Raw genomic sequence first — 11626 nt, 5'->3', positions numbered from 1 at the left:
TATTTTTTAATTAAAAAAATCACATTTACCCAAGCCATTTTGAGCAATCACGCCCATTTTCTCTCCCACTTTATTTTTAAAGCAATTAGAGACGCTGAACCATAACAAAATGTAGTCAAGTCTAATACACTATGAGGAGGGGCTGGCAGTAATTTTCCTCTAAATATTGCCTCTGAACACAAATTCTGTTATTAAGTGTAGGGGGAAAAAACCCCACACATAGATAATTTTAACCGCAGTTTGAGATTTAAGCAATATAAAGTCTTTCAACCCCAGTCCCCTTTCTTCTCCTTCCGCCCCTCCCCAACCCCACCCCATAATGGATGCTCGGCAGACTGCTTCTGCACGGTCTCTTTGTCTAAAGGATGCAAACAGTCTATGGATGCTAGAGAAAAAAAGGGTGGGGGAGAGATTACCTCATCCCACGTCGCTTGCACCAATCACCAGTCTCCTGTCATGACTTCTCTGGGCAGATTGGGGGTCTGGACCAACAGGAAAAGGCCCCAGCCCATCCCCATGGTGACCGAGTTGTATATAGGGAGCCGCATCCGCCCATGTGCCGCAGGTTCTCTTACATCGACCGCCTAAGAGTCGCGCTGTAAGAAGCAACAACCTCTCCTTCTCGTCTCCGCCATCTGCTCGGCAGCCGCGAAACAGCAACCATGGTGAGAATCGGCTTCTGCTCTTTAAGGCCGTTGGGTGGAGTCAGCGCCCCCAGGGTCTACTTGGAAAACTTTTAAGCTCTTTTCTTTCGTAAGCTGTCTGGGCGAGGGTCGTCGTGTGCTTTAGCTTTGTCTGCCCCAAATCCTCAAGCCCCGCCGCCACCGCCGCAGTGCGGGTGCAGGATTCGGGCCAGGACTGCGCCCAGGGCGCAGCTGAGCGCTGGGGAGGGACAAAGGCGGCGCCTGGGCGCCTGTGTTGTCCGAGAGCCTTTCGGGGCTGAGGACAGCCCAGCCCGTCTGCCGCGACCAAGGGGTCTGGGGCGTCCCGGCTGGGCCCCGTGGCTGTGCGCCCGGTTTCGCTGCCGCGGAGGGGCCCCTTTCCGTCTCGCGTGGCTCTCTGAGGACGGCGAGAGGAGGAGGCGCCCAAAAAGAGCGGGGACGGTGGGGGATTTGGGGGATGCGGGGATCGGGACGTGAACAAAGCGCAGCCTGGGGTTAGCGTGGGAAGACCTCTCGCGGTCGTTGGCGATTTTTCCCGGGGAAACACGGTGAGTTTCTGCTGGAGCCCCGGCAGCGGGTGTCAGGGCGGCGCAGGGGCGGGGTTGTTTGTTTCTGGCTTCTATGGCGTTGGAGCCACGGGGCGGGGTTCGCCCTCGCTGAACCTCCTCTGTCAGTAGCAGACTTTAAGAAAAGCCTTTCGTCATTGCGAAACTGTAGGCTCCAAAAGGGTTTTCTTCACTGTTATATGTTAGATGACTTTTTTTTTTTTTTTTTTTTCTGAGCAAAATCACAATTCACTTGACAAGCTCTTTAACGTCTGCCCTGACCGACTGGAGAGAGAGAGAGAGAGAGAGAGAGAGAGAGAGTGTGTGTGTGTGTGTGTGTGGGTGCCTGGGCTGCACGTTCAGCGAGAGAGAAAGCCCACTTTGTGAGCCCCCGGGGTACCCTGATAGTCAGGACCTAGGAAACGCCCTTCCCCGCCGTTGGCCCCCACCACATCAGTGAATAGACAATGGAAGTGGTAGCCCTAAAGATCACAGAGGAAGAAAACCTCTACTGGATGCAAAGAATATGAATATTATGTGGTAGGTAGAGAATCTCAAGATGAAAATACTATTTTGTTGTTTTAAATATTTCATTATCCTTCCACTGGGCTTTTATTCTTTGTTTGGTGACTTATCATGTGATGCTTCTTTCTAACTTAGGAACCTTTCTGTATTTTTTTTTTTTTTTTTTGAGATACAGATAATTTTTCAGCTTTTACATTGGAGAAGATCTGGAAAAACCTTTTTTAAAAAAGAAAAGACAAGTGATGAAATTGCTGTAGACAAAGAAGAATTATATTCCAAATCCCGTTGTCTTTTGTTCTAGCGAATCTTCATTAATTCGTTTCAATTCAGGCACATGGTCCCGGGCTGGGTCAGAGGAGGAAAACTGGCAAAACAGCACAATGAGATCATGTAGGCGGTTGCTGGAAATAGAGCTTGCTCTGTTAAATAATGTAGCAGACAGTACAGGCTAGCACCAGGCGCTGCAAATACAGCAATACAGCAATGCAGCAATGCAGAAGGCACACCTTGTCTAGCTTCTAAACCCCTGGTATTGATGGATTCTGCAGACAGACTGCAGAAGGGTGTGGCTTCTTGCCTCAGCTGCAGTACAGATGTCCCTGTTACAATATCAAGTCCTATTCAGAAGAAACTTTAATCTTTATTTAAAAGGGAAGAAAGCAGTAAAATTAATCCCAATTAAGTCATGATTGGATTTATTTTACAAAATTTGTGCTTCAAATATGGAATACTTTTATTTTATTTTTTTAAAGGCAGGGTTTCACCATATTGGTCACACCAGTCTCGAACTCCAGAACTCACGTAATCCACCTGCCTTGGCCTCCCAAAGTGCTGGGATTACAGGCGTGAGCCACCTCACACAGCCTGGAATACCTTTTAAATATGAAAAGTCTTCTATTCAAGCATGGTAGTAGGAACAGTGGGCTGGTACCATGTGCTGAACAGGGCCAAGGCGACATCATTATTCAGACCACACCCATATGCAGCATTTGTAGCAGATGATTTTTCTTAATCTTTGTAGCATGCTGGGGATATAACCTCAAATAATTTTGAAAAATACCTGTATGTCATTAGAAATAGTTTTAGAAATTTACTCAAAGTTTGAAATGCTAATACAGCTTAACTTTATAATTTTTTTCACTTTTCCTTCCTACAGCGTGAGTGCATCTCCATCCACGTTGGCCAGGCTGGTGTCCAGATTGGCAATGCCTGCTGGGAGCTCTACTGCCTGGAACATGGCATCCAGCCCGACGGCCAGATGCCAAGTGACAAGACCATTGGGGGAGGAGATGACTCCTTCAACACCTTCTTCAGTGAGACAGGTGCCGGCAAGCACGTGCCCCGGGCAGTGTTTGTAGACCTGGAACCCACGGTCATTGGTGAGTTGGCCTCAGTAACCCAAGTGAGATCCCAGGGTGCTGGGACAGGAGGTCTGTCCTGGGGGCTCTGCTGGTCACTCACTCACTCACCCAGTCCCTCTGTCCTTCTCTCCCTCCTTCTGCAGATGAAGTTCGAACTGGCACCTACCGCCAGCTCTTCCACCCTGAGCAGCTCATCACAGGCAAGGAAGATGCTGCCAATAACTATGCCCGAGGGCACTACACCATTGGCAAGGAGATCATTGACCTCGTGTTGGACCGAATTCGTAAACTGGTATGTTTCTTTTCAAGAATAAAGTAAATTAATGAGCCTAAAAAAGATATTTGAAATAATGCTGTTTTTTTTTTTAAAACACAGAATTGAACTGTTATTTTAGTACAGAGTGGAATGAGTTATTCCTTTGGGGTTTTGAAAATTCAGTTAAAATGAACTATTTGGTGTTATTTTGTAAATGTTAATGAGAACTTTTTAAAAAGCATTTGTTAAAATAAGATTTAAGTCCTGGGACATATATGAAAAATGAAAATATATTTACTGTGACTATACTACAAAGAACAAAAACTTAGTCTTTCCTCTGTTCCTCTCTTCTGTAATAGGCTGACCAGTGCACAGGTCTCCAGGGCTTCTTGGTTTTCCACAGCTTTGGTGGGGGAACTGGTTCTGGGTTCACCTCCCTGCTCATGGAACGGCTCTCAGTTGATTACGGCAAGAAGTCCAAGCTGGAGTTCTCCATCTACCCAGCGCCCCAGGTTTCCACAGCTGTAGTTGAGCCCTACAACTCCATCCTCACCACCCACACCACCCTGGAGCACTCTGATTGTGCCTTCATGGTAGACAACGAGGCCATCTATGACATCTGTCGTAGAAACCTCGATATCGAGCGCCCAACCTACACTAACCTGAATAGATTAATAGGTCAAATTGTGTCCTCCATCACTGCTTCCCTGAGATTTGATGGAGCCCTGAATGTTGACCTGACAGAATTCCAGACCAACCTGGTGCCCTATCCCCGCATCCACTTTCCTCTGGCCACATATGCCCCTGTCATCTCCGCTGAGAAAGCCTACCATGAACAGCTTTCTGTAGCAGAGATCACCAATGCCTGCTTTGAGCCAGCCAACCAGATGGTGAAATGTGACCCTCGCCATGGTAAATACATGGCTTGCTGCCTGTTGTACCGTGGTGATGTGGTTCCCAAAGATGTCAATGCTGCCATTGCCACCATCAAGACCAAGCGTACCATCCAGTTTGTGGATTGGTGCCCCACTGGCTTCAAGGTTGGCATCAACTACCAGCCTCCCACCGTGGTGCCTGGTGGAGACCTGGCCAAGGTACAGAGAGCTGTGTGCATGCTGAGCAACACTACAGCCATTGCCGAGGCCTGGGCTCGCCTGGACCACAAGTTTGACCTGATGTATGCCAAGCGTGCCTTTGTTCACTGGTACGTGGGTGAGGGGATGGAGGAAGGAGAGTTTTCTGAGGCCCGTGAGGACATGGCTGCCCTTGAGAAGGATTATGAGGAGGTTGGTGTGGATTCTGTTGAAGGAGAGGGTGAAGAAGAAGGAGAGGAATACTAAAGTTAAAATGTCACAAAGGTGCTGCTTTTACAGGGAAGCTTATTCTGTTTTAAACATTGAAAAGTTGTGGTCTGATCAGTTAATTTGTATGTAGCAGTATATGCTCTCATATACAATTACTGACCTATGCTCTAAAACATGAATGCTTTGTTACAGACCCAGGCTGTCCATCTCTTTGATGGGTTTCGAATAAAGTATTCCCTGTCTTAAATGAATTCAGTCCTGTGTTTTCTATCTGGGTGTCTGAAATTTGTCATATATTCAGTGCATTGAGAATAAAGAATAAGTATTGCCTGTGGTTTATACATATCCTATGAAGTGATGTTTATATTTTAAAGTATCTTAGTAATTTAAAACTTTTATTTATAAAACATAAAATGCATATCTAAAGATTACCATTACAGAGCATCACATACTTTTGTGTGTGTGTGTGTGTGTGTGAGATGGTGTCTTGCTTTGTTGCCTAGGCTGGAGTGCAGTGGCGCCATCTTGTTTCACTGCATCCTCGGCCTCCTGGGTTCAAGAGATTCTCCTGCTTCAGCCTCTGGAGTAGTTGGGATTACAGGTACCCACCACCACACCTGACTAATCTGTGTATTTTTAGTAGAGATGAGGTTTCACCATGTTAGCTGGGCTGGTCTCAAACTCTTGACCTCCTGTGATCTGCTGGCCTCAGCCTCCTGAAGTGCTGGGACTATAGGCATGAGCCACCTTGCGTGGCTCATACTATTCTTAAGTTTTTATCTCATTATTATAATAAAGTTACTTAACTTGCCAGTACTTTTTTTTTTTTTGAGACGGAGTTTCGCTCTTGTTACCCAGGCTGGAGTGCAATGGCGCGATCTCGCCTCACTGCAACCTCCGCCTCCTGGGTTCAGGCAATTCTCCTGCCTCAGCCTCCTGAATAGCTGGGACTACAGGCGTGTGCCACCATGCCCAGCTAATTTTTTGTATTTTTAGTAGAGATGGGGTTTCACCATGTTGACCAGGATGGTCTCGATCTCTTGACCTCGTGATCCACCTGCCTCGGCCTCCCAAAGTGCTGGGATTACTTGCCAGTACTTTTTAAGAGTTGAAAGTTGGTAATGCACAGCCAGAATCTGGTTGGCTGCTGAATCTCATGTAACTAACATAAAATGGTGAATATTGCAAATGCATCACCTTTTCATATGCCCTCAGCTCCTTGGCATGTGTCTAGTGCCATTATGCTTCCTTTGCCCAGGATTCCCAAAACAAATCTGCTCTCCATGCAAGTGGCTAGACTTACTTCTTTACCTTCTTCCAAAATCTATTTCAAGCTAAATGTCATTTTGGAAAAGCCTAGTACATTGTTCACTCTAATATGTTAATTACATACCTGAATGTTAACTCTCCAAGTTAATATGGGCCAATAACTTCAGAGGAAACCCTAATAGTGTAATTGTATACATCCGCATCAACACAGAAAATGTTTTAGACTTAGGATTTGTCCAACAATACAGCTGTGCCCCAGTCTGACTGACCAAAAGTCTATTCCCAAGCACAGTAAATTGTCTTCCTACTCTCACATTTTCTGGTTCTGGGATACATATTAGTTCTGTGCTATGAAGAAGTAACCGAGACTGTGTAATTCATAATGGAAAGAAGTTTAATTGACTCACAGTCCCACATGGCTGGGAGGGCCTCAGGAACCTTACAATCATGGCAGAAAGGGAAGCAAACGTCCTTCACATGGTGGCAGCAAAAGAGAGAAAAATGAATGCTGAGCCAAGTAGAAAGTACCTTATAAAACCATCAGATATATGAGAATTTACTCTCACAAAGATAGCTTGGTGGAAACTGCCCCCATGATTCAGTTGCCTCCCACTGAGTCCCCCCCACCACACGTGGGGATTATGGGAACTACAATTCAAGATGAGATTTGAGTGGGGACACCGCCAAACATATCAGGATAATACTCAATGGCAATGAAATGCCTTTTTTGGTATTAATGACCCATTTAATCTGTTTTTCCCTTGACACTGGCAACTATGGGGTATAATAGTATTGTAATTACTGAAATATCTGGTTCATGTAAGTTAATGGAAATAATGTAATATAAGAAATACATTGGGGCCAGGCACCGTGGCTCACGCCTGAAATCCCAGCACTTTGGGAAACCGAGGCAGGCGGCTCATGAGGTCAGCAGATCGAGACCATCCTGGCCAACATGGTGAAACTCCATCTCTACTAAAATACAAAAAATTAGCGGGGCGTGGTGGCAGGCACCTGTAGTCCCAGCTACTCAGGAGGCTGAGACAGGAGAATTGCTTGAACCTGGGAGGTGGTAGAGGTTGCAGTGAGCCGAGATTGTGCCACTGCACTGCAGCCTGGCAACAGACCGAGACTCTGTCTCAAAAAAAAAAAAAAAAAAAGAAAAGAAAAATACATCAAGATGGGCCTGGCACGGTGGCTCACGCCTGTAATCCCAGCACTTTTGGTAGGTCGAGCTGGGCAGATCACTTGGTCAGGAGTTTGAGACCAGCCTGCCAGCCTGGCCAACACGGCGAAATCTCATCTCTAAAAAATACAAAATTAGCTAGGTGTGGTGGCAGACACCTGTAATTCCAGCTACTCAAGAGGTTGAAGCAGGGAGAATTGCTTGAGCCTGGGAGGCGGAGGTCGCAGTGAGCTGAGATTTTGCCACTGCACTCCAGCTTGGGCAACAGAGCGAGACTGTCTCAAAAAAAAAAAAAAAGAAAGAAAGAAAGAAAAGAAATACATCAAGATAAACTAATCTCAAAGCCATGCCAATCCAATATTGTGCTCGTCAGTTTTAACTACAAGCCAACACAAAAAATAAAAAGCCTCACTAATTCACATAAAAACAATATGGAAACTAGATGAAATGTAGATTTCGATGTGCATTCCCAGCACCTAGCAAAATATAAGGAAGATGGTGGGTGTACAGTGATTGTTGGTTACATGAGCCAAATATAGGATAAAAGAGATACAGATATACAACCAAATAAGTTAAATAGAAGCTTTATGATCCTTTGATTCTAAATTACGAAATGGGAAAAAAAACAAACAGATTTTCTAACTTTATCCACTAAAAAGGCCTAGGACCAATGTAGTAATGAATACTCCCTAGCCCCCAGATAGTGGTGTCTCTATGCCATTTCCCACTTAAAGGAACTAGAATGTTTTAGAGAAATTAGTGGTTTCAAGCTTGATGCAGGAAATATACAAATTCTGCCTCAAATATTTTGTCATTCCAGAAAGCAAGGAAGATCAGACTATTACAGTCATATCAGGAGGATACAGGAGCCAACATGAAGGGGCTCTCACTAATGACACAACATGAGCATTGAAAACAATAGTGACTGCAACAAATTGAAAATATAAAATATGCACCAGGCAAGGTGGCTCACACCTGTAATCCCAGCACTTTGGGAGGCTGAGGCAGGCAGATCCCTTGAGCTCAGGAGTTCAAGACCAGCCTGGGCAACATAGGGAAGCTCCATCTCAATTAAAAAATAAATTTTTTAAAAAATAAAATATAAAATATGTGAGTATGGTGGTATGTCGCTGTGGTCCCAAGTACTTATGTGGCTGAGGTGGGAGGATCAAGAGTTCAAAGCCCAGCCTGGGCAAAATATTGAGACTTCATCTTCCCCTTCAAAGAAAAGCACTATGGCAGTTCCTCAAAAAATAAAACATAGAATGACCACATGATCCAGCAATTCTCTATGTATATACCCCAAAGAACTGAAAGCAGAGACTCAAATAGATATTTGTATACCCATGTTCATAGTAGCATTATTCACAATAGCTAAAAAGTGGAAGGCCAGGCGCGGTGGCTCACGCCTGTAATCCCAGCCCTTTGGAAGGCCAAGGTGAGCGGACCACGACGTCAAGAGATCAAGACCATCCTGGCCAACATGGTGAAACCTTGTCTCTTTTTTTTTTTTTTTTTGAGACGGAGTTTTGCTCTTGTTACCCAGGCTGGAGTGCAATGGCGCGATCTCGGCTCACCGCAACCTCCGCCTCCTGGGTTCAGGCAATTCTCCTGCCTCAGCCTCCTGAGTAGCTGGGATTATAGGCACGCACCACCATGCCCAGCTAATTTTTTGTATTTTTAGTAGAGACGGGGTTTCACCATGTTGACCAGGTTGGTCTCGATCTCTCGACCTCGTGATCCACCCGCCTCGGCCTCCCAAAGTGCTGGGATTACAGGCTTGAGCCACCGCGCCCGGCACCTTGTCTCTTAAAAAAAAAAAAAAAAAAAAAAAGAGGCCAGGCGCGGTGGCTCAAGCCTGTAATCCCAGCTCCCAGCACTTTGGGAGACCGAGGCGGGTGGATCATGAGGTCAAGAGATCGAGACCATCATGGTCAACATGGTGAAACCCCGTCTCTACTAAAAATACAAAAAATTAGCTCGGCATGGTGGCATGTGCCTGTAATCCCAGCTACTCAGGAGGCTGAGGCAGGAGAATTGCCTGAACCCAGGAGGCGGAGGTTGCGGTGAGCCAAGATCGTGCCACTGCACTCCAGCCTGGGTAACAAGAGCGAAACTCCGTCTCAAAAAAAAGTGGAAACAGCCCTATCAATGGACAAATGAATAAACCAAATGTGGTGTATATATACAATGAAATATTATTCAGCTTTAAAAAAAATAAATCCTGACACATGTACAACATAAATGAACCTTGGAAACATTACACTAAGTGAAATGAGCCAGAAACAAAAGGATAAATATTGTGTGATTCCACTTATATAAGGTACCTAGAGTCAAATTCATAGACAAAAAGTAGAATAGTGACTATCAGAGGCTAGAAGGAAGGAGGTAATAGAGAGTTGTTGATGTTTGAGAAGATGGAGTCTTGCTTTGTCACCCAGGCTGTAGTGCCGTGGCATGATCTCGGCTCACTGCAATCTCCACCTCCCGGGTTCAAGCAATTCTCCTGCCTCAGCCTCCCGAGCAGCTGGGACTACAGGCATGCGCTACCACGCCCCACTAATTTTTGTATTTTTAGTAGAGACGGGGTTTCATCACAATGGCCAGGCTGGTCTCGAACTCCTGATCTCAGGTAATCCATCCGCCTCAGCCTTCCGAAGTGCTGGGATTACAGATGTGGGCCGCTACACTGGGCCAAAACACTGTATTTTTATACATAGTTTTTGAGACAGGGTCTCATTCCATTGCTTAGGCTAGAGGGCAGTGATGCTAGCTCAGCTTACTGCAGACTTCCCAGGCTCAGGTGATCTTCCCCCTTTAGCCTCCCAAGTAGCTGGGACTACAGGATCAACCCACCATTCCCAGTTAATTTGTTGTTTTTGGTGGAGACAGGGTCTCACCATGTTTCCCAAGCCGTTCTCGAACTCCTGGGTTCCAGTGAATTGCCCATCTTAGCCTCCCAAAGTGCTAGGATTACAGGTGTGAGCCACCATGACCTGGCAATGTTAAAACACTTTTAACCCACCATTTAATCCATGAGGATATAAGAATACTGGAATTGGCCAGGTGTGGTGGCTCACTCCTGTAATCCCAACACTTTCGGAGGCCGAGGCGGGCGGGTCACCTGAGGTCAGGAGTTTGAGATCAGCCTGGCAAATATGGTGAAACTCTATCTCTACTAAAAGTACAGAAAAAATTAGCCAGGCATGGTGGCAGGGGCCTGTAATCTCAGCTACTTGAGTGGCTGAGGCGGGAGAATTGCCTGGAGGCAGAGGTTGCAGTGAGCCAAGATCACGCTACTGTACTCCAGCCTGGGCAATAAGAGGGAAACTCCATCTCAAACAAAGAATTAACTAATAATTTCTGAAATAAACTCAAGAAATTCTGAAATGGTGTCTCCCACGCCTGTCATCCCAGCATTTTGGGAGGTCAAAGTGGGAGGATTACTCGAGCCCAGGAGTTTGAGACCACCCTGGTCAATATATTGAAATCCACTATCTACAAAAATTTTAAAAATTAACTGAGAGTGGTGGCATGAGCCTGTAGTCCCAGCTACTCTGGAGGCTGAATAGGGGGGATCTCTTGAGCCTGGGAGGACACTGTGAGCCATGACTGTACCACTGCACTCCAGCCTGAGTGACAGAGTGAGACCCTGTCTCAAAAAGCATACTGCTAGATAGATTAAAAATATATATTGATATCTGGAAATAGTATCAAAAAAAGAAAAACAGATATATATTGATAGGATTTCATCTCAAAGATAGATAGATAGCTGGATACAAAAATATACAAAAGTAATTGCATTTTTATAAACCAAAGATGGTTAGAAAATTTAACTTTAAAATGGATATGCCGGGCACGGTGGCTCACGCCTGTAATCCCAGCACTTTGGGAGGCTGTGGCAGGCAGATCACCTGAGGTCAGGAGTTTGAGACCAGCCTGGCCAACATGGTGAAACCCCATCTCTACTAAAAATACAAAAATTTGCCAGGTGTCTTGGTGTACACCTCTAGTCCCAGCTACTCCAGAGGCTGAGGCAGGAGAATCACTTGAACCTGGGAGGCAGAGGTTGCAAAGAGCCAAGATTGTATCACTGCACTCCAGCCAGGCAACAGAGCAAGACTCTGTCTCAAAAATAAAGAAATAAATAAAATAAAATGAATATCATTCATAATAGTAAAGAAAATAGGTATATAAAGTGCCTCGGGAGAAACTTAAAAATGTACAAGATATATTTTGATAATTCTTCATTATAAAAACATGAAAGCACACCAAAATAAATGATATTATGTACTTAGTCCATGGGTTGTAACAGTCACCTCATAAAAATGTCATTTCTTCTCAAATTGGTCTATAGATTCAATGCAATTCCAACCAAAGACTGTGTGTGTATGTATATATGTGTATTCACATGCCATCTAATCATGTACTCGACGCTGAACATGTATCATACGTGGCACCATACTAGATCTTTTTTTTTTTCTTTTAGAGTCAAGATCTCACTGTGTCATCTATGCT

At 45.2% G+C, this 11626-nt stretch overlaps 1 protein-coding gene across 2 annotated transcripts; it reads left to right on the top strand.

Annotated features, from left to right (window-relative positions):
- Window positions 1–560: 560 nt before the first annotated feature.
- On the top strand, window positions 561–4904 carry TUBA1A (tubulin alpha 1a). 2 transcript variants are annotated; one of them, XM_039472275.2, is made up of 4 exons: window positions 561–665; window positions 2889–3111; window positions 3237–3385; window positions 3709–4904. In XM_039472275.2, the coding sequence occupies exons 1-4, from the start codon at window positions 663–665 to the stop codon at window positions 4687–4689; spliced, it is 1356 nt and encodes a 451-aa protein (XP_039328209.1). In that variant the 5' UTR covers window positions 561–662; the 3' UTR covers window positions 4690–4904. The 2 variants fall into 2 exon arrangements, with proteins under 2 accessions (XP_039328209.1, XP_039328210.1); XM_039472276.2 differs by lacking the exon at window positions 561–665 and adding an exon at window positions 1192–1210.
- Window positions 4905–11626: the final 6722 nt, after the last annotated feature.

Source organism: Saimiri boliviensis, chromosome 7 (genome assembly GCF_048565385.1).
Source record: "Saimiri boliviensis isolate mSaiBol1 chromosome 7, mSaiBol1.pri, whole genome shotgun sequence".
NCBI classification, from domain to species: Eukaryota; Metazoa; Chordata; class Mammalia; order Primates; family Cebidae; genus Saimiri; species Saimiri boliviensis.
This window is presented reverse-complemented; position numbering and strand designations above follow the sequence as displayed.